At 42.4% G+C, this 26,302-nt stretch overlaps 2 protein-coding genes across 14 annotated transcripts; both read left to right on the forward strand.

Annotated features, from left to right (window-relative positions):
• The first annotated feature begins 7 nt into the window (after positions 1 to 7).
• On the forward strand, positions 8 to 12,803 carry DUSP3 (dual specificity phosphatase 3). Of its 13 annotated transcripts, none has more exons than XM_039697138.1 (5): positions 45 to 181; positions 3,383 to 3,480; positions 3,588 to 3,661; positions 5,565 to 5,791; positions 10,760 to 12,803. In XM_039697138.1, exons 4-5 carry the CDS (start codon positions 5,584 to 5,586, stop codon positions 11,008 to 11,010), a joined length of 459 nt encoding a protein of 152 aa, XP_039553072.1. In that variant the 5' UTR covers positions 45 to 181; positions 3,383 to 3,480; positions 3,588 to 3,661; positions 5,565 to 5,583; the 3' UTR covers positions 11,011 to 12,803. The 13 variants fall into 13 exon arrangements, with proteins under 13 accessions (XP_039553069.1, XP_039553076.1, XP_039553068.1 ...); XM_039697137.1 differs by lacking the exons at positions 45 to 181; positions 3,588 to 3,661 and adding exons at positions 331 to 2,544; positions 2,959 to 3,129; XM_039697141.1 differs by lacking the exon at positions 45 to 181 and adding an exon at positions 3,141 to 3,266.
• A 5,549-nt stretch (positions 12,804 to 18,352) lies between these two features.
• SOST (sclerostin) lies at positions 18,353 to 26,081 on the forward strand. Its single transcript, XM_039697378.1, has 2 exons — positions 18,353 to 20,063; positions 23,987 to 26,081. The coding sequence occupies exons 1-2, from the start codon at positions 19,844 to 19,846 to the stop codon at positions 24,403 to 24,405; spliced, it is 639 nt and encodes a 212-aa protein (XP_039553312.1). The 5' UTR covers positions 18,353 to 19,843; the 3' UTR covers positions 24,406 to 26,081.
• The last annotated feature ends 221 nt before the right edge of the window (positions 26,082 to 26,302 follow it).

The raw sequence follows: 26,302 nt of genomic DNA on the forward strand, positions 1-26,302 counted from the left end.
TGGGGAGCGAAGGGCTGGAGCCGCAGCGCCAAGGGCTGCTGGCGGGCGGAGGCTCGGCCATGGGCGATTTCCAGATCTCGGTGGAGGAGCTGAACGAGCTCCTGTCTAACGGGAGCGGCTGCTACAGCCTGCCCAGCGCGCACAGCAACGAGGTGGTGCCGCGCATCCACGTGGGGAACGCGTGAGTGCGCCGGAGCGGGGCCGGGCGGGGGCGCGGAGCAGGCCCGGGCGGGCGGGNGGCCGGGCCGGGCCGGGTGCGGTGTGTGGAGGGGCCGGGCCGGGTGCGGTGTGTGGAGGAGCCGGGCCGGGTGCGGTGTGTGGAGGGGCCGGGCCGGGTGCGGTGTGTGGAGGAGCCGGGCCCGGTGCGGTGTGTGGAGGAGCAGGGCCGGGTGCGGTGTGTGGAGGGGCCGGGCCGGGCCGTGAGGCGCGGGGCTCTCACCGAGCAGCTCCCGGTGCTTGGAGCCGGGGGCAGTCAGGCCGCAGGACGGGATCTGGATCTCAGCGGGGTTTGCTTTTTACACCACATCACGATTTCAGTTATCCTGCTGATTCTCCTTACCCTTTCTGGTCCATCTCTGTGCACTTCCTCCCTATGAAATTGGGGAATTTTTTTATTCTTTTTTTTTTAATACATGTGTACTATACTGGATCCCTGCTCTTATTTTAGGTTTGTACCTCCTAAAGAAGTACAAGTCAAGATCATAGATTGTCACTAACTTACTTTTAAGCCAAACCAAATGAAATGAGTTCCTGCCAGGACATGCACATCTAGAGATGAGACTGAAATCATTCAGCAGCCAGCCTGGTGTCTGACAGCCACCATCTCCCTCATACTTGCAGTAGTTACAAAATAGTATTAGTTTTTTTCCTGGAAAAAAGGAAGTCATAGGTTGCAAGCTGATTTGTGCATTACATAATTTTTAAATAACTTCGAAGGTAGTTAGCTACTACAGAGCCATTTTCATTGTCAGTAATTTGTTTTAATTATAGGGTAAAGACTTTAATATGTTCACCTGCAAGAGTGTCCAGGAACACATAATAAACGTATAAGTTGCACAGTGAAAAATCTCTGTCTGGTGGAAATCTTAACTGTAGAGAAAGACTTTTTATGGTTTTTTTGTTTTTTCAGAAATATCTGAAGCACCAGTGCAATTTTTAGCACAGGAGCAGTTCAGCTGCTAGTTGGATAAACTGAAAACGTGCAGTTGTATTGTCAGTGTTTTTAAAAGAATGCTGAAAAATTGTAGAGGGCAGCTAAAAGTAAGAAATAACTTTGTGGCTGAAAAAACTATTTCACAATTGGAACAGATCATCTACTTAATTTGTCAAGACTTAAGAGACAGTAATATCTTTGAAGCATCCACAGAGAGTTAAGGTAGTGCTGAGGTCTAGTTGAATAGATGGATTTCCATTAAACTTTGGTCACTTCATGGTGAAGTTGATATTCTCTAACTGGAAAAAATATTAATTTTTAAGAGGCTTTTTTGCATCAAGTGGAGCTGTGGTATATTCTGCACTGTAAGCAGCATTTTAGTAATATATTAGTCATTCTGAAAGAATATGAATCGCCAATATCATTTTGAGCTTCATGTCCAGCTTTTTTCCTCTTGTTGTGTGCAATATAGGGTCACGTTTTGGATAATAAACAACAGAGATTTTATAATAAAAATTTACAGAGCAGCCAGAGTAGGGGGATTGGAATGCCAACACATGTTATGAATGCAATAGAATTTGAGCAGGAACTCACAGGAAAAAATTCAAATCTCTGAGTGAGATTCAGAAACTTCTGTTGGTTACCTTTGGGAATATTTTGCACAGCAGTGCTGCTGTCTCTCCTTAAGAGAAACTCATCTTTAGATAAAAAATGACAGCAAAGAGACATTGAGGCTGATGAGGTTAAATTGGGTCATAGTTTAAAATAACAGTTTGTTAAGTGACTTCAAGTTGCAGGCAGAGCCAAAGTAATTGATCTCCCAGGCAATACATGAAAGTCAAAATGAATGAAAATACAGAGATAAAATTATAAAACAGTTTTTAAATTGTGGGTTTCCATATTACCATTGGCCATTCTGACCTCTCAAGAAGATTAGGCAAAACAAGAATTATATAGGTGAGAGACAAGCACAACGATATCTTTTTCAAACAATAACAAAGTAACAATTTGTGATGCACTGCAAGTGCATATAATTTTGTGTTGTACAAGTGGAGATGTGTTTCAGTGTAACATCTTGATCTGACCAGAAGGGTTGGACAGAATTCATTTTTATCAGGATTGCATAAAAATGGGGACAAGAGGGAGCAGTCAGCACACTGCAGGGTGGGAGGCTTTTTATCCAGAGCAGCCATTCTTGTGAAAAGCAGTGTTCTACCTGAAAATGAGCAGGCTTAGATTTCTGACCTCTGACTAAGGGAATTTGTTTGTGGGTTTTTTTCCAGATGCCTGGAAACCTGTAACATTTATGGCCTTGTCTCCAGAACTGTATTTGATAAAAATGTTCTGGGTTTGATTGCCCAGTCTTACTTTTTGTGTCTGCCTTAATGTATGTGAGTAATGCATTAAGCAGTTCTTTGTTTTTAATGTGCTAAAAGTGCAGGTGTGTTGGAAGGGGTATGGAGGGCATTCTCCCAAAATTAATATTAAATTCAGTTACTCTAAGGGACGTGTTGGTAAGCAAACAAATTTGCATGGACAGGACAGTGCAAATTACAATGTGTTAATAGCCTGGCATTTTTTGCCATTAAGAATTTGGTTTATTTGCTTGTAATTCCATATGCCAATACTTCACAGCCTCATGTATCCTAAATTGCTGATGAATGGTACTCCAAAACCTGTTTTGTGGCTGGTAAAATAATTCATCCCTGTTCAAAAGAAACACTTCTTACTGGTGTTTCTCACAGGATGAGGAATTCTAAGTCTTCCATATTGAGGATGGACAAGACTCTGTGGTTTTTTTTCAGGAACCAGATGAAGCTGATGTTAGCATCTCTCTGCTCTTTGGAGGAGCTAGCATTTCACCACCCAACATGATGCAGCTGGAATGAAATGTTAAGGATGAGAGAGATCCAAGGACTGTTTGCAAAGGGAGAAACAAATGGCATACAAATTCTCTCTTTTTCACCTCTAGCTGTGTAAGAAAATCACTTGTAAAATCTGCAAAAAATCATTCACTGGGAATGAGTTTGCCTCCAGGGAGTCCAGTCTGTTGCCACATTCAACCATGATTTCAGGATGGGAGTTCCTATTGATGCTGAACAGTCACATATATGTAATCTATATAATATTATATCATCTATATAATGTTAATTAAACCATATGCTCACCCTACTAAGCATAGGAACTCAGCACTGAATTAACACTTTCTGGTTTGGCCTTGCTCTGTAGGATTTTTGTGTTGAAAGCAGAGTTCTCCAGACACTGAAACTTCTCCCCTGGCACAGATGATGTCCTGCCAGATGGAAAATCTGTCAGCATTTGTTTGGGTAATGAAGTCTTACAAATATTTGGTTCATTGCCATAGTTGCTTGGCACAGACAGCAGAAAATGTAGAAGCTTCAGTCATGCATAAATCTTCATCTGCTTTCACTAGAATTTAAGGGGTGTGCAGTCGTCAGGAAGAAAGGAATTCTCAAGATGTTCATGGCCTTGAATTACATTAAAATTGTGAGTGAATGGACTCAGAGATTCATATAGATGTAAACTGACTAATTTGGGTGTTTATTTTAAGTTTTTAGATTACCTAAGTGTCCAGCTAAAAGCCAGAACTTGTCCAAAATGATACTGCACAAATGCTTATCTGGAGCTCAGCTTAATATTAAGACTCCTTGTATTTGCAATTTATGAGTTGAGCTCTGGGGAGTTTTTAAAAATATTTCTGTTTCCATATCCAGTTAAACACATACTGAAAGCTGCTTTTAAAACCAGTCTGTCTAGGCCACCTGTTTTCACACAGTGTGCAGGAACTGAGTTATCCTTCAGCTCAAGCTTTCTGTCACATTCTGCTGATGTTGACCAGTGGGGCTTAGATTTTACTAGGAGACCATATAGAGTGATAAATCATGTGGGTTTTTTTTTTCTTCCCTGGAAAGTGAGGCAAATATTGCAACTGACATATGGAAATAATCAGACTCAGAATGAAAAGCAGTGGGATTATGGCAAAAAGGAGTTAATGCTCTCCTGATATTTTACTTTTATGGTTAGCTCCTCTCACTGTGGATTGCAGTCCAGGGCACAAGCAGAGGTTGGTGCATGGTCACTTGTGTTACTGAGCAGGGTTGTTTGCCATTTTACATCCTGGAGCTTTTATTAAAGCTTATGGCATTATTAGTGGATCTAATTAATTGTCATCATCCAGCCTGAAAGGCATGATTATTATCATCCAGCTCAATTGTTCACTAATAGGCTAGGTCACTTTTAGCCATCTAAAGCTCATGGTTTTGCTACAATTTTTGGGAAAACTGAGAAGTTGGAAAGGACTTAGCTTTCACTGAAAATGCATTCGCTGCATACTAATTGTACTTAATGCCATCATACTCATTTCTGAGTTGTGTTCAGCAGCAGATTACCGAGCAAACCTCACGTGTTCCATTTCCAGTCCTGCCCTGTGGGCACTTACAAGCATTCTTTCCAGAAATGAGAAGAGGCTGAGCCCCCATTTTGTGCAGTCTAGGAATTTCTGTGCTCTAGAAAGTTTTAGCACTTCCAACAGGATATTTCTGTCAAATAACAACTAGGAAGTAAGAGAATATCCATTGGTACCTAAAAGCACTGAATGCTTTCTTAAGCACTTTAGCATCTTAAACATCACTCATGTGGAGTCTTTCACATCCAGATACTGATTTCAGCTAAGACACCAAAAATTGTAGCACTTGTGATGAAAAGACTGAATGATATCTCTGTTTTGATGGCCTCTGCATAGCCTTGACAGATCTTTCCATGACTTCAGAGGTGTTGAATAGCACAGGGCACAGAACTACGCCTCTTAGTAGCCCTCAGATGAGTCTTTTGAAGATTTAAGTAGCATTTACTCAGTTACTTTCTTCCTGTGGCCTGGTAAGAAGTCAGTGCTGTTTCACAGTGTTTAAAACTGACCCCTAAAATGTCAGTTTGTCTGGGCTGCCTGCTAAAATAGCAAGTACTGCTTATGAAGTTCTGCAACACTGGTTCCTGACAGTAGAGGTTTTTTATAACTGGTTTGTAAGTTATTTTATGTGGATAACTGATAACCTTAGAAGTAAATGTGTTGTCATCTCCAGTATTTTCCTACTTTAGTCAGAATTTTACGTTCAGAAAGTTAGAATTTTGTGCCATAATAGGATCTAACAGATGCAGATTCACTTTCATGTGTGCATTCCTCAGTGTCAGCCAAGAAAGCAGCATTCTCTCATGCACAAGTAGGGACCATGGCTCTGAATGTTTCTGTGAATAACCTGTAGCTAATTCACTTTTGGGCACAGTATATTTGGCATCTGTTAACAGAAAAATCCAAGGGTTTGGTTATCAATACCTAAGTACTGAGATGATTGACCAAATTCTAATCATTTTCTTGACACTTTTTGTCACGCAGGTTCATAGCCAAGAACATAATGAGGCTGCAGCGTCTGGGGATAACCCATGTTCTGAATGCAGCAGAGGGGAAATCATTCATGCATGTGAACACTAATGCAGAGTTCTATGAAGGCTCAGGCATCAGATACCATGGCATTAAAGCTAATGACACACAGGAATTTAACCTCAGTCGCTACTTTGAGGAGGCAGCTGATTTTATTGACAAAGCCCTTTCCCAGAAGGATGGTAAGGCAAACTGAAATACCTTTCTTCCATGTTTTCTGTGCACTGCATATGTTTCTTAGTCATTTGCTGTTTGAAATGCTTCTTTGCTCTTATTATCCACAGAACAACTAAATGAAAAATTCTAATAAAAGCCCTGAATCAGGCACAAGAAGGCACAGCTTAGTCTTGTGTTCATACATGCAGCTCTCCAGTACATGGCAGGGGGAAGTCTGTAGGGGTGACTTTGAAATGGGGAACAGCTGCTGCATCTTATTATAGTTTCTTTCTGGGAAGAGATGTTTTACTTTTCCTTAGATGTTTTTAGCTTTTTTCTTTTCTACCAAAATATTCTTAAAAAATAAGTTAAGCTTCTAAAAGTTGTTTAAGGACATTAGAATACTTTTCCTTAGATGTTTTTACTTTTTTTCTTTTCTACCAAAATATTCTTACAAAAATGAGTTAAGCTTCTAAAAGTTGTTTAAGGACATTAGAAATTACAATTTAAAGGCAGAAGTGGTATAAGTAATACAAGTACTGAAGAGTAGTCACATAACCTGTTACATGGGGGTTTTTTCCCAAATGTACAGTAAGAATACAGACTGTCACCTTAAATTTTATTACATTAAGTCATTACATTATTTTATGTGTTGATTGCCTCTATTTCTTAGGATTGCAGGAAACTTGAAGGTTATATTTGCAATGTTTATTGCCACATTTCTCTGTAGTGTGTTTCCTCAGAGCAGAAATCCTAGGACACAGTGCAGTGGGACAGATGGTGTTTGTGTTGTCTAGCTATTTCAACATTCCAGTTATTTCTGCACATGCTTAATTTCCTTCTTGCTTCGTGACTGAGCATTGAATAGGAGGAATGAGAACTCCCACAATTCTAGAAGTTCTTTCTCTGAAATGGGCAAAGGGGTTCTGGAGCTGTGATGTGGGTTTTGACAGATGGAAATAAATTCTACATCCAGTTTGGTGGAGTATGAAAAATTCTGAAAATTAAATACAGCTCTTGCAGTTAGCACTGTGACTCACTGAAACAGAGAGGAGAGAAGGGTTTGCTGTGCCATGACTGTACCTGCTCAGTTTAGTCTCAGGGTCAGTAAATTCAGTCAGTCTGGATTTGCAGCAGTTCATTTGCTGATTCTTTCAGTCTTAGCAGTTGTTTACCACACCCACTACTGTTTTTTTAACGTGGTAAACAAAGAGGAACCTTGGAGCTGGGTGATGTTGGAGTCAGTTTTAAGATTAACTGGCTACTGCAAATTGTTAGTTTGACATAGAAGTGTAGAGTGAGGATAGTGAAGAGAAGAGGAATATAATAGTGTTCTCCTTCCATTTCATTCCAGTGTGCAGTGCCTGAAGTTTTGGAAGGCAGGTCTGGTATCCTGCCCTTCAGCCACTGCCTTCCACAGAAAAAGGCTAGAAACCTTTTTGCTGCTGACCACTTGCTGAAAAATCAATTCTCTTCCATGTCTATAATGAAGAATCTCTAAATTTTGCTAATTTATGACTACAGGCTCTCAAGAAATGTTGAGAATTGTTTTAGCTCTTTTACCGTGATTTGCCTTGAGCTGAGAAGCTTTTGCTGTTTAAGGCAAGTGTGGTAACAAGATTTCTGTTGGTGTGGTTCAAAGCAAGTTATGGTTATGATAGGAGTGTGTGTGTATGATTCAGCTGTTTCCTTGTCTCAAAAAACCAGTTCATTCTGGAGAGTAGACTAGGGCCACATGGTCCCACTGCATTTGGGAAGGAGAACATTTCTGTGTCTGGAAAAGCAGGTCAAAGAGGAAGAAGCTGAGAAACAATAAAATCAGGTTAGATGTCTCTAAGAGAGCAGTGGCCTGCTCTTTTATTTTTTGATACCTCACTGTAGGATTTGGCCTCATGGTGGGTTAACCTTGGCTGGACACCACGTGCCCACCAAACCATGCCAGCACACCCCTGCCTCAGCTGGACAGGGGAGAAAAATAAAACAAAAGTCTCATGGGTCAAGATAAGGGCAGGGAGATCACCCAGCAATTACCATCACAGGCAAAAGAGACTCGACTTCAGGAAGTTAATTTCACTTAATGCCAATCAAATCAGAGTAGGGGAGTGAGTAACAAAACCAAGCCTTAGAAGACCTTTCCTCTACCCTTCTTTCTTTCCACATTCAGCTTCATTCCCTGTTTTCTCTGCCTCCTCATGCCAAGCAGCACAAGGGCACACGGAGTGGGGATTGCAGTCAGTTCATCACACGTTTTTGATGAACACACACCTTCCTCTTCATTCTCTTCCCCTGCTCCAGTAGCACCCACAGGAGTCATCCAAGAACTTCTCCCATGTGAGGCCTCCCTAGAAGCTGGATCCCTTCTTCCATGGGGCACAGTCCTCCAGGAGCAGTTTGCTTTAGTGCAGGGCTTCCACAGGTTCACAAATGCTGCCTGAAATCCTGTTCCACCATGTGCTTCTCTATCCATGGAGCCACAGGTCCTGCTGCAGTGCCACCTTCCCATGGGGTCATGGCCTCCTCTGGGCATTTCCCCTGGCTCTGGCACTGGCAGGGGTCCCCCCACAGGCTGCAGGGGGGTGTCTGCACTGCTCTGGACCTGCATGGATTGCAGGGGGACAGCATGGTCACCATGGTCCTCCCCACAGGCTCTTCTCTCCAGTGCCTGGAATTTCTTCTCTTCTGTCTTCACTGATCTGGGTGTCTGCAGAGGTTTTTTTTCACACGTTCTCACTCCTCTCATTCACCTGCTGTTGTGCAGCAGTTCGTTGGGTTTTTTTTTCCCCTTCTTAAATATATTACCCCAGAGGTGCTACCACTATCACTGGATCCAGCTGGCTCTGGCTCCTTTGGACATGGGGGGAAGCTCTGGCATCTTCTCACAGAAGCCACCCCTGTGGCCCTCCCCACCACCAAAATGCTGCCATGCAAACGGAATTGAACCCACCTAATGTGTAGAGTGAGTTCCCTAATTAATCAGCTGGAAGCATTTCATTGATGCTGACAAACAGCATGGTTAGATATTTCTGCCTCTTGTCTCTGCAGAGCAGGCAGCTTCATCTGCTTGAGTGTTGAGGTGGCTTCATAACAGCCAGAGAAGTGGCCAGGTGTGCTGCAGCATGGAGTTAGTGTAGCAGTGCACAGAAAGGCTGGGTGTCTTTGAAGAGATGCAGTGCATGCCAAACAGCATATTTGTTTTCAGTGTGTTTTAAACTTCATCTACTTATGCTCTTTGGTACTGGTCATCTTTAGGGGCAAAGCTTGTCAAACCCAGCAAAGACTGGAAAAGTGCAGTGAATAAATATAGTTTGATTCTTGTGGTATAGTAGCAAATCTGATCAGTGAGATTGTTTGACATGCAACCTATTTTTTTTTCTTTTGCATTACCTTTGCTCACACACTGTGTAACTACCACCAGTGTGAGCACCTTTCTCCCAACTCCAGCATGTCTCCTGTAGCATTTCAGTTCTCAAGCTGTGACAGCACTGTTATCAATACACTTATCAATACACAACATCCTAGCTATTTCCTGTAACAGCATGGGCTTTAGGTGTGGTTACTGCTACCTCTGTCTCATTTCCCAACAAGCATCTCCTGTGGAAAAGCCACTTGGTGAGCATCCAGGCAAAGCAGTCCAGTCCACACCACACTCACCATGGCTAGCTCAGCCAAGGGAGGCAGAAGGGCCTTTTGTATGATCAATTCCAGTGAGGTTTATTTCAGCAGGCTGAAGGGGAGCCAGAGACAAAAGACCTTGTGCTCTGCACAGGGTTAAGTAGGGGAGGGCTCTGAGGTGGCACCAAGGGCAGGGCAAAGGGTGTTGGCATTCAGGGAGGATGGGGCTGGCCACCAGGGCCACCACAAGCAATGAGGGAACAGGGAATGGAGGAACCAGGAGAAGTTGGGACTTAAGGGGAAAGGAACTGGGATGGATCAGTGTTAAGCAAGAGTCCATTGGGAAGTTTTTTTTGTCCACCCAGCTGGGGAGAAGCTCTGTGGTCATAAAGTCTCTCCAAGGCAATGCTCTGGGGATTTCCCTGAGGGGGAAGGCTTCTGAGGATTCCACAACTCCCCTGTTTTTCTTACTATGAAGACTTCCCCAACGGACTTCTGCAGACACTTAACAGGGAAACATGAGTAAAATGATAAAAACAATTATTACAATCAAAAAAAAAATTTCTTGAACAAAAGATGCAACCCATCTTGTTTCCCCAGTTGTTTGTGGCATTCACATTCTCTGAAAAAATCCCTTCACCCAGGATTTTTGTCCTGGGAAGCTGAGAAGCCTCAGAGAAAAGGAAAACAATTCTTATCTCATCTGCTTCTCCTGTGTTGTGCTCCTTTGGAATGTGTTTGGACATTGTTTACCCACAGGTCATTGTTTCATTGGACTCTGGTGTGAGTTGTTTTGACTCATTGACTAATCAGGGCCAAGCAGTGTCAGGACTCTGAAAAGAGTCATGAGTTTTCATTATTATCTTTTTAGTCTTTTGTAAGTATCCTTTCTGTATTCTTTAGTATAGTATAGTATTTTTAAATATAATATAGTGTCATAAAATAATAAATTAGCCTTCTGAGAACAGGGAGTCAGATTCATCATTCCTTCCTTCACTGGGGCACTCCCTGCAAATGCAATAATTGTTTATGTTAATTAGCCTATCAGGTCCAAGCTGTGTCCTGGGAGTCAGTCACGAGTTGGGAGTCAGTCACGAGATGGAAGTCAGTCACGAGTTTTCTTTAGGATTCTTTGTATTATAGTATAATGTAATATAATATAGTTTTAATAAAGCAAGCATTCAGCATTCCAAAGCCTTGGAATTAGATGCCAGTCATTCCCAGAGCTGGGGTGGCCTGATTTACAATAAAAAGCCAAGCATCTAATATGCATTTTCCACATAAGCGTGAAGAAAGCTTGAGGCAGCACATCCCTAAAATCTCGCCAGCCACATCCACGGGGCAAGCAGCAAAAAACCCTCTTATTTCCTGTTGCTTTGCAGCCAGCCATTGCAGCATAACGCTGAGCTGTGACTGTCTCCCTGCAGGCCAGGTGCTGGTGCACTGCCGGGAGGGCTACAGCCGCTCGCCCACGCTGGTCATCGCGTACCTGATGCTGCGGCGCGGCATGGACGTGCGCGGCGCGCTCTGCGCCGTGCGCCAGCAGCGCGAGATCGGCCCCAACGACGGCTTCCTCAGGCAGCTGTGCCAGCTCAACGAGCGCCTGCTGAAGGAGGGCAAGGTCAAAGCCTAGGCACGGCGCCGCAGAGGTTTTGGTTGCAGTTTGGCAGGGCTGGAGAAGGATGGGTTAGGCGCTTTGGAGACGCAGATTTCAAGCGGCGGGCTGGAATTCCTGCTCGGCTGGTGGAAGTGTCTGTCTGGAACTCTGTGATGCTTTTGAGATGGGACAGAATGTGTCGCTGTTTGGAGCTGTTGCCAAAAAGGGGTGTTTGTAGAGGGATGACTCCAGCTGTCTCACACATTTCAGAGCCCTGCAGACTCCATAGCATACGTGGTTTGCATTGACATTGAATGTGATTTGTTTAAGCTTTGGCTTTAGTCTCACCATGTTAGCAGTGTGCAGGAACACATAATCACTGAAAGATTGTATGAAGTGCTTTTGTTGAGGAGCTTTGGGTGTCAGGGGTCCAGACCCAAATCTGACTCCAGCATGGGTTCAGGATGAACACGTTTTTATACCCTTATTGTTATATAACTACCTATTAATTATTAAACTTACATTGTTCTGTTGTATACATTGATTTCATTCAAGCATGGATTTTTGTAATTTGACGAGCCCTTGGGGACACTGCACTGGGACTGTCCCAGTGCCACTCCCAGTGTCCCCATTCCCTGTTCCCAGTGCAAACTGGAGCTGGTGGAGGGGTCCCCTGTGGCCTGCATGGAGCTGGAACTGTTTGGTGCTGAGGAGGAGCCCTTGGGGACACTGGACTGGGGCTGTCCCAATGTCCCCAGTGCCACACTCCCAGTGTCCCCAGTGCCATTCCCAATCCGAAAATCTAATACATTGATTTCATCCAAGCATGGATTTTTGTAATTTCCATCAAACCCCCCAAACATAATTTCTCATTATTCTTGTTACAATTAAACAATAATGATATCCAATTACCAAACAATCAGCACATTTAACAATCATATCACTTATCATATAACAATCATATCATTTGCCATAGTCATTAAATGATTATACAGGTGCAGTTTTGCATGATCCAGTAAAGCCTAACATTTTCCCAGGGCCTACCAGTCCCAACCTTTCTTTCCAACTCCCCTGAATATCCCATGATTTTAGAAACATTTTATCCCTATACCATCAACCAGAGCACCAGCTCCCAAAAGCCGCAGCACATCCCCTCACTCACTCTTAATAGGAGCACTATAATTTCTAAAGTTTCTTTTTCATGCACACAGGTGCCTAAAGTTTGAATGTAGGAGCTTCAAGGAATGGGAATGCATATGTACAAATGCACAGATGCATTCACTTGGAAAATAAAGTGTATGCAGTGTTTTGTGTGGATTTATGCAATACACAGTGTGAGAGTAAAGCCATGCTGAACCCATGCTTGATGCACACTGTGTTTCCAAGAATAGTTTTTTATCTCTTCTGTTACAATGGACATTAAATAGTCTGTTATTAAATGCTCTTTTTATTTTGAAGTCATACTAGGAAAAAAATGTCAAGAGCAAATGCTGAGGGAAGAACTTGAACAAGGAAGAAATAATATTAGTATTTAGAAGTGCTTGTGGTGGATGTATCATTTAAGTATCCTAATATAATGCCTTTCAAAGCTTGTATGGAATTACAGTGTCTTTATCTCTTCTTTACTGTCACTGTTCAGTAACAGAATGGAATGACCACACATGCAGATTCCTTCCAACTTAAAAAGCAGTTTGCAGAAGAACACTCTTGACTTCTTGGATTGCTTGCATGGTATCATGAAATAAAAATGAGCATTGTAATGTACCACACTGTATAGGAAATATTTACATTCTATTCAAATAAATGATGACTTGGTTCTGTTTACTACAGATGAGTGTTGGGAGAGGGGGCTTTGTTTGCACTGTGCCTGACTTAGTGTGTAAATGTGTACCTGTGAGGTACAGCTCTGTATTCATGGAAATGATCTCCCACTGCAAACTGGAATTGTTGGTTACACCATCAGAAACCAGGGTGACTGTTGTGTTCTCACCTGTGCTTTAATGTAGTTCTAGGATGAAAAAATCTTGGCATTGCTTTAAACAGAAACACTTCATTAGTAGCACGTGTGATCCCAGGTGTAATTTTGTCTCCTCAGTTCAGCAATCAGGAATCACCAAGGCCATGCCTGCATTGTCCCACTGCTGGGTTGGGGGTTGTGTGGTTTGAGGTGTGGGAGTGCCAGTGGAGGCTCTGTACAGCAAGATAAAGCTCTTGAAGTTAAATTCCAGAGGAAATTATTCTGCTTGAGCTCCAGTCTTCCTGGTTTTCCTTCCACAGGATGGAGCTGCCACATCAAGGAGCCTTTCCTCTGTTGTGTCCTTCAAGTGACAGTGGAGGAGCCCTCTGCACGGTGTTCCCTGTCACAGCTCCAGTCAGTATTCAGGGCTTGCTTTGAACCAGGATGGTTCAGTAATAATGAGCAGTGGTCAATTCCACTAGCTAATTGCACACCTTTGTTCTCTGCCATTGATCCATTTAATCGGGAGTAGATTAATTGCTTCTTCAAAATTCCTAGTTACTAATTTCATGTTGTGTGAAATAGGAGTAGTGGCTTTAGAAATAGGAATACTGGCCTTGTATTTTCTACAATGCTGTGTTTTCATACTGCAGTCTATTTATAAATTACCCTTTTAAAATTTTTACTATAAACAGATTTTTTTTTTCTTGTCTCACACCATGTATTCTTAACACCTATTTGCACTAAAAGGAAGAAAAAGGGAAATTCACATTGGATGCACTTTATCTTTCACCTGTTACTTGGAAGTCAAAATTCCAGTCCATTAAAGAGCTGAGAAACCATTAGGCATTAGACCTTTGTTGACCTTTAATAAACCAGAATGGTTCATTAAAATTGAGTCTCTTTACCTTATGGTGATGTTTCTGTAGTTGTCAGTATCAAGAAATACTGAAAATCAAGACAGAGGAATGTGTTCTTAAAATAATCTTTTATTTCATGGGACACTGAAATCCTATTGATTTCTTCTGGCCCATTTGTCTCAGTGTAACAAAACTAATTTAGCAAATGTTTTGTAATACGAGGATAGAGAGGCATAAGTAAGACAACATTATAAATTGGTATTAAAAGTGAGACAGTGTATCATATTTAAAATTACTGATAGGCAGCTCAGCAATGAAACCATTTCTGCTTTTAGAGCAGGCTAAAAATAGTTAAAATGTCAGATCACTGCTCCATTAATGGATCATTCCCTTCCTCTCAGCCCTGCTCTCCAAGTACAGTCGTGTTGCAAATTCCTCTGCCCATTTTAGCTGGCCAGGAAGGTCTTGTATGCCTCTAACCCACAGTGATATGCTGTATACTTCTAAATTTCTCTTCCTGACTGTGGAAGGAAAGATTACATAAAACATGGGAATAAGAGCTTCCTTTCCTTGTAATATGAAATAGAAAATGTATTGGAATAAACAGAGGTTTTTATTCCTCTGAAATTGCTGAGCACCTGCCCTTTGCTGTGAGATCTTCCTCACAGGTGTGCTAATTTAGGAAGGTACATTTGAAAAGAACTGTTTGTTGCAAACTGCAACACTCTGCTTTTGGAGTTTATACTTCCTGGCCATAGCTAAAATTGTGCAATCAGGATTGACATCAATATGTTCATCCTGAATAGCAGTGTGGTGATTTTTGTGTGCAGTGCTGTGGAGAAGGGATGGGGTCTCTATAAAATATGTATTTATCATGGAACAAAGATCTCTGCCATGCCAAGTCCAGCCCAAAGAAAGAAAATGCAACAGCTTAGGGTGTTTTGTACTTAAGAGTTAGTGAAGTTAGAAAAGGGGCAAAGAGAGAAGGTGAGAAGCTACTCACATTTTACAAGGAGCAAAGATGAAAGTGCAGATGGACAAAATGATGATGGATATAAAACTAAATTCACCTACTCACACTGAATTGAATCTTTCTTAGGAAAGAAATCTGTAACTGAAAATTAAGATTGAAAGCAAAAATAACATTTTGTAGTTCTTCCTTCACCCTTTGGCCCTGCAGTGAGGCTGCAGTGTGGATTGGTGTTGTACCTCTGCACCTCAGGTACTGCCAGGAGCACCCCATGAGAGAGTGGTGCACTGCTGCAAGGGGAACATTCCATGGAGTTATTTCAGAATTAATGGCATCTGAATGCAGAACTAGCAGCCACAAAAGATTGTATTGTAATTCCATTTTTGGGTGCCAAGGCTGTATTAAAATTGCACACCCTTTTCTTCTACAGTAATTGTGGTTGGTGATGTGAGAACTCATCTTCATAAAAGGCCTTGGAGATGAAAGGCACTGTGTATAATAATAATAATGCATGTTTCTCAGTTCAAAAACAAATTTGTGTCAAATACATCTTCCTCCTCCTCAGCAAAGAACAGCAGAAAGAATATTAGCAATGTTTATTTTAATAATTTAGAGACTTTCCTTGAGCTGCTTTCTGTTGTCCAGAACTAATGAAATTTCTGATGCCGGAAGCAGAACTTTTTACCTCATTTTATTTTTTATATTAGTTCTGCTAGTTTACTATGATGTTTTTAGCACAGAGAGACTATAGTGAAATCTGTCTTAGTTTAGCACAGAAGTTTCTTCTAAAATTACTTTCTGGGCTTCACCAAAGAGTAAAACTAGAAATAGAACAAGCCTGAGAGGTGTCTTTTAAGGATTTGCTGGTGAGAATTAGTGTCCTGTTGATTTCTTCTGCAAATAAATCCTGGAAATAACGAAGTGTTGGTTGTGTCTTTTAATTGTAGTTCCTGTATGCTGGTGTTGCTGGCTGGCTGCCTCACCAGATGGAGCTGTAGGCTTGTTCTTCTTGCCTGGAGAGCCATCCCTGAACTCTGCTGCTGTGTGAATCCACTGAATTCTCACCACTGAAAAAGACAGGCCACCAGAATGACTTGGCAGTCTCTGGTGGAGAATAAGAATCCATTTATTTTGGCTTCTTGCAGGAGATGACACCACAGCATTCAGACTGTTGTGCTCGCTCTGTGACATTGCAGAATTCTGGGGCAGCTGAAAGTTGATTGGGAAAGAAAACAGAAAACCAAACAACTGTTTGAGAAGCAAGGTTCGTGTCAAAACAGAATTCTGATCATGTCAAAATTCAGAATATTGATCATGTCAAAACCAGAATTCATGTCAAAATAGAATTCTGATCATGTCAAAATTCAGAATTTTGATCATGTCAACACCAGAGTTCTTGGGCAGTGTGTGGGGTTTGAGCCATTGTCCACAGAGAAGCTGGAGCTGCACCTGTACAGCTTTGGGTGCTGAGCAGAAGCCCTGGCCCAGGTGTGAGCCCCTGAAGCTGGAAGTGACTGAAGCAGTTTCAGGAGCTGCTTTAGCTGTGCCTGCCTGCACTGCAGTGCTGAATGCCAGTGTTTCAGGAAAGGTGCTGGAGTTCAGAAAGCAGCAGCAGTGGGTTCAGGCTGAGTAGGAGATAACAATGAGCTCCTGATGGCTCTGATTCCTCCTCAGAACACAGCACTGCTTTGGGCTCAGTGGGGTTAACTTTATCCCAGTGTCTGCTTGGGGCTGTGTTTTGGGTTTGTGCTGGGCACGGTGAGGATCTTACAGAGATGATTTTGTCACTGCTGGGCAGGGCAGGCACAGAGCTGAGGCCTTTTCTGCTGGGGAGGGGCTGGGGGTTTTTGGTTTCTCTGGGTCTGCATTGAAGGCACTTGAGATGATAGTTCATGTTCAGACTCAGGTGTTTATTGTTTCTTATCAATGAAACAGCCTCACAACCCTGAGTTCTGCAGCCCTTCATTAGGAAGGCACAAAATGGCCAACTATCTATTGTTACAAGGTCTTTTAAGGCTAAACTATCCAATTAAGAAATGAGACCTAGATTATTTTCCCTTTTAACCCAGTAACTGATCACTCAAAGCCTGCAATGTGGACTTTCCTGTCCAGTTCCAAAATACCACCCAAACCCATGAAGAAGGTAAAGAAGAACAACCAGTCTCCACCCTAAAACCTCCATCTTTCTTCATATTTATTTCTATATTCTAAAACCCCAAACTCTAAGTTTTCCACCCTGTGATATTGCACACTTCTAATCAATTACACACCCATAATTCCAATTCTCTGTTCTGCTCTCCTGTTCTGCTTTTCTGCTCTACTCCCTGCTGCCACCAGCTCTGATGTCACTTTGGACAAGGCTCTCTTGGAGAGTACCCACACATGGAGCTATTCCTGCCTGACAAAAATAATACCAAAATCCTTGTTTAGCTCCTGCTCCTTCAGGACTTCGAGTCCTTCACAACTTGTTCAGTTTAGCTCTAAGCCAAAAAAAGATTTACTACATGTAAGTAAGCAAAAATATGCTTAGAAGAACATTTGCAGTAGTTGGGAGTTTGGTTTCCTGTATTTGTGAGACCATCATTAACTGCTTTGACAAAAGGAGGAAGTTAATTAAAGATAATCATTGCCAATGATGATGATGATAATGATGATAGAGAAAAATAATCAGCATATTGGAGGCAAATTATTTGACAACAGTCTGTATTAAAGAATGTGTTAAGAATATTTCCTGACTGGCTGAGGAGAAAAAATGTTGTAGAAATAAAATAGTGTTTTGTTTTCCTCCATAAACAGAGTCATTTCTGAGATGCTGTTCTGGTTCTGTTTTGGGTGGTTGGATGCCTAAGGCTGGAGGAAAGGAGGAAGGGGAACTCACACTGCAGTGAGAAACACAATGCATGATTTCTTTTAGATATTCTTGGGAGTGTTTGGGAAGGAGAGCACTTCTGAAAATGCTGATTTCTCATTTGTGGAGTATTTTAAAAGGAGATCACTTCTGAAAATGCTGATTTCTCATTTTGGCTGAGCAAAAATCTAGGAAGGAAAGAACCTTCCAATATATTTCAGATGCCAGTGCTTCAGGACAGGAGCCTGGCAGGGAGGGGAGGGCTGAGGCTCAGCCTCAGTGCCCTGCTGCAGCTGCTGGGGTTTGTGTGGGGATGAAGGGGTGAAATGTGCCCTTGTCACTGCTGCTGCTCATCATCCAGGTGGAGTGTTTGGGAAGGAGGGAACTTTTGAGAATGCTGATTTCTCATTTTTGGAGTATTTGAAAAGGAGAGCACTTCTGAAAATGCTGATTTCTCATTTGTGGAGTATTTTAAAAGGAGATCACTTCTGAAAATGCTGATTTCTCATTTTGGCTGAGCAAAAATCTAGGAAGGAAAGAACCTTCCAATATATTTCAGATGCCAGTGCTTCAGGACAGGAGCCTGGCAGGGAGGGGAGGGCTGAGGCTCAGCCTCAGTGCCCTGCTGCAGCTGCTGGGGTTTGTGTGGGGATGAAGGGGTGAAATGTGCCCTTGTCACTGCTGCTGCTCATCATCCAGGGCACGCCAAGGGACAGCACACACCAAGGGACAGCACACCACACTTTGCATTCCTGGCACCTCTTTGCTGTGCCCCACCAGGGGAATTGGCAGAATGGAGTGCAAAGCATTCTGAGCCTTGCAGTCACAGGGGAAAGTCAGACTGAGTCAGTTTGGAATCTCTTCTGCAGGAAATATTTTCCTGAGGAAGTCTCAGGAAAATAAATGCACAGAGAACATAAATGCAGCCAGATAAGATCACCTACAGAGCTGAGGCAAGTGCCTGGACATTTACCTGCCTGTGCATTATGGAGGTACAATACACCTTATTCAACACATTGTTTTATTTACAGACATCATTTCCTTTCCTGATTCCTGACAAGCATGGCAGGAGCACACACGTGTCCCTGTACTGCTTCAAGCAAAGATTTTGTTTTCAGGAGCTGTGACAAGCTCAGTGTGGTATCTTACCCTTCCTAAAGGCTTTCTGATTAATGTATTTAGCAAATCATTTGAAAGTATATGTGGTCTTGAGACACTAAAATTATCATATTTTCACCACTATCATCTTGTTTTTGCAAGGAAAAATAATACCACATTGGAGATTTTGAAACATGATACATGAATGCATCTTAAGCATAAATGCCCTAGACCTAAAATGATGATTTTTCTCTTTTTGTTGGTTATATCATGGCTGGAAATCAGTCTGGCCAAGTTCTTGTGTTTAAAACAAGCAAATGTCCTGTATTCAACATATCTCACAAGTAGTAGTGTGTAATGAACATAAAGCAAATGCCAACATGTGTTAGGTGTTTTTTCCCAAGAGTTAAAAATGTGAGAAAGAGCACATCAAAAATTATGATGTACAAAATTGTGGCTGTTTAAGCTAAAAAAAATTCCAAGCAAACTATTTTTAAGGAAAAGTAAACATAACAACTTCTCATATTGAAATGAAGCTCTTCCCTGTTTCTTCCAGTGTATTTGTGAAACAAAATGTCGAGCTCCTTGTTTTGGAAAGGTGAGAAAAAAAAATCTACCCTACCCCTAATAATTTCCAGCACAGACTGAAAAGCAGAATTACTGAGCTACAGTTTCTAGATTTCCTCACTTTATACAGCGAGCAATGGGAAGAGGAACAACAACAGCAAAATGTAAAATTCTGAAAAAAACTTTGGAAAAGACAATAGCCAAAATTTCAAATATGGATGGAGGCAGAAGCAGGTTTTAATTGCACCATTGTTAGAGAAAAACTGCAGAAAATCTTGTCAGGTTGCAATTCATTGTCGTCTTGTCTGTCACCTTTTGTTGCCAGGCTCAGAAATGAGGTAGTTAAGAGAAGTTTTTGCATAACAGTTGTAAAATATTGTCACTAACCCACCCCCACACACCCATTTTATTTCACACTGACAAAAGCTGAGATGAATGAGTTGTCTGGCCCTTCCCACTTTGTATAGTCATTGGCTGGCTTGGTTCTAAAAGGGATTTTAAAAAGGGGAATAATGTGCCTTTGCCCAGGATCTGAGGCTGTCAGGGTGCTGAAAAGCTGATCTGTGACCATGCAGATCCCTTGGGCTGTGTGTGCTGTCTGTGTCCTGACACAAATCACACTTCACTCTGTGCAAGGCTGGCAGATGTTTAAAAATGATGCTACAGAAATCATTCCTGAGATCACTGAAAATCCAGAAACGCCAATGGAGCCGACTTTCAGCAACAACAACACCATGAATCAGGCAAAACATGGAGGAAGACACATACAGCAAACTCCAGACCTCAGCGGTAAGAAAAATATCATTTTTACTGTTTGGATCTTAACAGACACTTTGCAAAAGAATACTGTCACCATCTATGTTTGTTTATTAACAATTTAGGTGTGGCCCAGCTGCTTTGAGTGATAGGGATTTACATCTGCTGTTGAAGAAGTATGGATGTAAACATTAGAAAGAATATATTGGAGTTTACTGAGGCAAATATCAGCTCTCTGTTGAATATTGCTACTCTGCAGACAGCTCCAAAACATAAAACCTGTAGTAGATATTGCTTAACACTTCTCTGTGTTTTGTGAGGAAATATCAGAAGTTCTTTTTCCCTCTTTTATATTAGGATGGGGGAATGGGTTGACAGTGGAGACAATAATATAAATTTGTAATATTTAGGAACATCCACCAGCTGTGACAGATCACACACCAAACGTGGCACACTGAGGTTGTGTTCAGCTAAATGAGAGAAGTGTGCTGCTCACTGACAGATCTTCAACCAGTTCCAGCAGCCAAAAATGCTTCAAGATCCATTGTCATTTGACCAAGTGTCCAGCTTTGGCAGTGATGCAGGACACCAACCCTTTGAGGAGAGACAGAAGAGGGCAAGCTAACCCCAAACAGAGAAAAGTAGCTTTAAAAAAGTTTTCCACTGGAAAATAGGGCAAGCTTGGTGCTCCAGACACACAGAACAAAGCACAGAGCAGCACAGGCACAGATCAAACTTAGAATTTCCACTTTGTGCCTTGCAGATCTTAGCCAGCCTCCTTCTTCTGGGGACAGCTGCAAGGCAATTGTGAATTTCTGCTGCAGCTGTCTTTAAGGCATTTAAAACCAGAGGGTTAACAAGATTGTAAAAGAAATTTTTAAAAGTAATGCTTTTGAGAGTGCGACCTTAAAAGTTTCTCATATTCCTAAGTGGGGGAGCACTCAGTTCCTCCCAGGCAGCCCCACCAACCTCCAGGTCAGAGCAGGTTGGGTTTTTTCTCAATACTTTCATTTTTTAGCCTCTTACTCCCTGCCATCAGCTGGGACCCTGCCCCACTGATTTGTGCATATTTTTCAAAGTGGAAAGCACAGAAAGTTAAGAAATCAAAGATTGAAGGAGAGTGGGCAGTTGTTTAAGATAATGGTCTTGTATTTTTAACATAAAGAATCAAAATTATGATGCAAAATGGCCAAACCTTTCTGGGACATTTGCACCAGACCAGCAGAGATTTTGTACCTGCACATTCACAGGACAGGACATAAATACAGATAATATCTATAGAGCTGAGGCAAGTGCCTGGATATTTAACTGCCTGTGCATACAATGCACCTTAATCAACACATTTTTTAATTTACAGGCAGAATTTTCTTAGCTGCTTAGGAAACCTGGGAGTGTGAGACTGAAGTGCATGTGGAGTTCAGGTGCCAGTATTTTTGTCACAGCTGGCAAGGTTTGCTCAATTCCATTAATGCAGTCCTGCAAAATTTTAAAAAATGAAATCTTGCTAGCTGTACTTTGACAAATGTAAATCTGAGCACTGAAAATCCTGTTTCTGTACTTCACAGGAAAACCAAAAATGAAAATGTCTGTACAAATACTGTTGTGTCATTAATGATTCAGGGTCAGAATTCCTTTTTGCTGAACTAAACCTTGTACACAGTGAGGAGAACAGACACAGCCTTCTCTGAGCTGACCTTTGAAGGTTCCACCACAAAGTGTTCCTGAGTTAAATCTGTCCTTTTGACTAACAGAAGAACATTAATGTAGATTAATAACTAATGTAAATTAATAATTTCTGATGAAGTTATTTGATAAACACTTAAAAAGCAAATTTTGTGTCCTCCCAACAAGTCAATTAGTCAAGGGAAAAGAGCCTCTTTTGGAAAAGTTATGTTCCTGCAGCTAGAAAGTTTCTAAATGCTTAATGCTAAGAAATCTTGACTTTTCTAATGCTTCATTTGCCTATAGTTATCCATTGAGAAAAAGGAGAGGAAAACATCTGTAAGGTTCCTAATAGCCACAAGATGCCTCTAGCTCTCTCAGGGGAGTTTTGTGGGACACGTGGAATTACCACAGAGTAGGAAAATTGGAAAAGCTGCTGCCTGAAGAGAGGGAATTCATTAGTGCTGTTGTTACCTGTGATTTCTCTAACCTGGAACACATCGTGCAAGCTAAAAATCACTTAAGGAACACTTTGTTGTTGTTGTTGCAAAAGAATTTAAATCTGGAGTCAACATCTAAAGTCAATAGAGTTAAACTAGAGCAGTGGAGGTAAATGGAGCCAGGAGAATACTGCCAAAAATTCCCAGCTGCTCCATTTCCCCCTGCACAGCACTGACATTAAATGTACCTGGTGGATTTTATTCACCAATTTTTACATTGTTATTGAAGGGTTTCAGAGCTGGAGTAGCTCAATAGTCAGTAGCTGCATGAGTGAGCTTTTTGAGGTATTTCCCCTGCAAATCTGCTGTTCAAGACATTCAGTTTGTGTCTAGCTCAGAGAGAGATCTGCTGAGGAGCTGTTGTGGTTTGACACTGGCCCAACACCAGGCACCCACAAAAGCCACTCACCCACCCTCCCCTGCCACAGCTGGGCAGAGGAGAGAAAAATGAACAAAAAAAGCTGACAGATTATAGCACTTGATAAGAGAGTGAGAGAAACTGAGCTGGAGGTTTGGAGGTTTGAGATAAGGACCAGGAGAAAAACGCTCCAAGGGCAAAACAGGCTCGGCTTAGAGGCACAAAATGACTTTATTAACAGAATCAGAGGAGGATAATGAGAAGCAAAATAAACCCTTAAAAACACCTTTATTCCCCGAAATTGTTGCTCCTTCCCACTGGCAGCTCAGGCAGCCAGGGCATGGGGGGTTAGGGTAAGGGTCAGGGTTTGGGTGCTTCCTCAAAGCTGGCAGAGAAAGAGCCCAGAGTGAAGGAAAAGCAGGATTCAAGGGAAGAGCAGGAATGAAGGATTACAAGAATGAAAGAACAGGATTTTGCAGGATGTAAAATGAAAGAGCAGGAATGAAGGGAAGAGCTGGACTGAAGGATTACAGGAAGGGCAGAGCAGGACTGAAAGAAATGGATTTAAGGAAAGAACAGGAATGAAGGAAAGAGTAGAACTGAAGTGAAGAGCAGGAATGAAGGATTACAGGAAGGAAAAAACAGGAAGGGATGAGCAGGACTGAAGGGAAGAGCAGGAAGGAAAGAGCAGGATTTAAGGAAAGAATGGGAATGAAAGAACAGGAATGAAGGGAAGAGCAGGACTGAAAGAGCAGCAATGAAGGGAAGAGCAGGAATGAAAGAACAGGACTGAAGAGAAGAACAGGAATGAAGGAAAGAGCAGGACTGAAGGATGAGCAGGAATGAAAGAACAGGATTTAAGGGAAGAGCAGGAATGAAGGATTACAGGAAGGGAAGAGCAGCAATGAAGGGAAGAGCAGCACTGAAGGGAAGAGCAGCACTGAAGGGACGAGCAGGGATGAAGGAGTGCGGGAATGAAGGATTAGAGGAAGGGAAGAGCAGGGATGAAGGAGTACAGGAGTGAAGGATTAGAGGAAGGGAAGAGCAGCACTGAAGGGAAGAGCAGGAATGAAAGAACAGGATTTAAGGGAAGAGCAGGAATGAAGGAGTACAGAAATGAAGGATTACAGGAAGGGAAGTGCAGCACTGAAAGAGCAGCACTGAAGGGAAGAGCAGGAATGAGGGATTACAGGAACAAAGGATTAGAGGAAGGGAAGAGCAGCACTGAAGGGAAGAGCAGGGATGAAGGAGTACAGGAATGACGGATTAGAGGAAGGGAAGAGCAGCACTGAAGGGAAGAGCAGGGATGAAGGAGTACAGGAATGACGGATTAGAGGAAGGAAGAGCAGCACTGAAGGGAAGAGCAGGGATGAAGGAGTACAGGAATGACGGATTAGAGGAAGGAAGAGCAGCACTAACGCGCTCCCTGTTCGCAGATGCCGCCTTCAGCTGCCGGGAGGTGCGCACCACGCGGTTCCTGACGGACGGGCCGTGCCGCAGCCTGAAGCCGGTGAAGGAGCTGCTGTGCTCGGGCCAGTGCGAGCCCTCGCACCTCCTGCCCAACTCCATCGGCCGCGGCAAGTGGTGGCGGCAGAACGCGCTGGATTTCCGCTGCATCCCCGCGCACAGCCGCACCCAGCGCGTCCTCATGGCCTGTCCCCAGCAGGAAACGCGGACTTACAAATTCCGAGCGGCCACCTCCTGCAAGTGCAAGCGCTACACTCGCTACCACAACCAGTCCGAGCTCAAGGACTTCGGCAAGGACAGCGCCCGGCCCCAGAAGAACAAGAAGCCGCACCTGGCCAGAGCCAGGAGCGGTAAATCCAACCAGCACGAGCTGGAAAATGCGTATTAGGAAGGAGGCGGCTCTGGGTGGGACGGACTGGCGCTGCGGATGTTTGTTAAACCATCAAAAGGCACTCAGAGGTCACAGCGTGATGTTCTGACTGCAGTAGGTTCCAATTCCTTCTGCTAAGCTGGGTCAAAGGCTCACATAGGCAAAAAATCGGTCAGGTTGTAGCACTTGCGGTGTGGTGAGAGAATGGGGTAAAGGCGGCTGGAGGCACCTGTCACTGTAGGGCACGGAAAAACATGACAGGGACACGCGGCTCTCTCAAGGCAAAAAGAGAATTTTTCATTCCTGATTCCAGCATTTATAGATTTCCAAAAGTGGCAGTGGATTGGAGGGTGACAGTGCCACCTCTCCAATGACACTGGACAAACCAACAGTCCATCACATTTCTCCTCCTCCATAAAAGAATGCAAAGCAATGAGTTATTTACAGAAAGTGTGTGAAAAAGTTCATTACAAGAATGTAAACAACAGAAGACTTAGAAAATCTTACGAAATCAGGGTGACAGGCACCCCTTGAGGTCCATGGCAGTTTGTGTGTCCTGGACGAGCAGGGAGGCAAAGTGAAGCTGTTGTGGGGACAATCACACTTTGCTTTATTCCACTCATTTATGGGAAAAGAATCCTGAGGTCCCTTCCCCAGACAAGGATGCAGGACAGGGGTGCAATTAGGGAAGCACCAGGACAGTCTCTGAAGGAGCCTTAGAAAGTTTGGGGCAGCAGGGATTTCAAGTTCTGGTGGATGAAGTCAAATTGTTGGGAAATGAACACATGATCAGATGTCCTCATGCACCAGTGTTTCCTCTCAAATCAAAATGTGACACTCATAGAAGTAAAAGTGTGACAAATCCATTTAAAACTTTTAATTAAAAGATTATGGGGTGGACAAATTTAAAACTGAGATTTGGTGACTAAAATCATGTTGATTTAGGAACAATGATTTGCTTTAGGGACAATTCAACAAATTCTCCTAAGTGGAGCAGATTTATGAAGAAGATGCTCCTCTCAAACCAGATAACCTCACTGATGTTTGTCCTGCAAACAGCTAACATTATTTAACATAGAGTACATAGAATATACTGATTATTCCTTATTTGTAGAACACGTTTGACTTTAATATCAGCTTAGATACATCCATTTACATTTTCTGTTCTGTAGAGTTTGGAGTCTCTGGCCACACACTCTGTAGCACTAAGACTGTGCAAACCAAGCTCTGGGAGTAAGGTGCTGGTTCTGCATTAAAAGTGAGCCTCTGCTAAGTCATGGATTCCTCTAGAAAAGTCTTTAGGACGTGCAGCTTTGATAAGTCTTTAGTTTGGCAGCAACTTTCCTTTACTTAGCTTCTCAACACTCAGACTAATGGTTGTGTTTTTACATTAAAGGATATTGTTAGAAAGTGAATTGTCACATACTGTATACATCCTGTAGAATTTATGCTGGAATAATATAAACTGTGGAAATGTGAAATGTTGATAGATTTTTCAGTTATTTTATGTGGGATCAGAACCTAGAGAGAAAAGGTGTCATTTCAGAGAGTGAATTACGTATTTATTTTTTTCCAGAAAATTATTTATGCAATGTTTCAACTTGTAGAGAATGAGAAGTAATACTGCTTTAAAAATATTAGTCTGTTATTTTTAATTTTAAATACATTTTTAATAAAGTAGAAACAATGATTAATTCTAGAAAGACTCATTGATTTTCAGCTACAGTATAAAGCTGATTTCCTGCAAAGCCAGGGATTTACAGAACAGTCAGGGTGTCAAGTCCAGTTTCTGGGATTAAAATTGAGATCCTTAATTCTACCAACCTCCACATCCCTAAAGAAACTCCATCCTGGAGCTCCTTGCTCTGGTACAGGATGTTTCTCATGGAAAAGTTCTTGCTGGGCAGAAGAGTAG

The sequence above is a fragment of the Passer montanus genome, unplaced genomic scaffold (assembly GCF_014805655.1).
Source record: "Passer montanus isolate IOZ18808 unplaced genomic scaffold, ASM1480565v1 scaffold117, whole genome shotgun sequence".
Taxonomy (NCBI): Eukaryota; Metazoa; Chordata; class Aves; order Passeriformes; family Passeridae; genus Passer; species Passer montanus.

Coding starts and splice junctions, on each gene's coding strand:
- DUSP3 (XM_039697134.1), top strand. CDS start 3,044: ATGTTAAGGATGAGAGAGATCCAAGGACTGTTTGCAAAGGGAGAAACA. Junction 3,130..5,564: donor TCTTTTTCACCTCTAGCTGT/GTAAGAAAATCA, acceptor TTTGTCACGCAG/GTTCATAGCCAAGAACATAA. Junction 5,792..10,759: donor AGCCCTTTCCCAGAAGGATG/GTAAGGCAAACT, acceptor GTTGCTTTGCAG/CCAGCCATTGCAGCATAACG.
- SOST (XM_039697378.1), top strand. CDS start 19,844: ATGCAGATCCCTTGGGCTGTGTGTGCTGTCTGTGTCCTGACACAAATC. Junction 20,064..23,986: donor GCAAACTCCAGACCTCAGCG/GTAAGAAAAATA, acceptor CCCTGTTCGCAG/ATGCCGCCTTCAGCTGCCGG.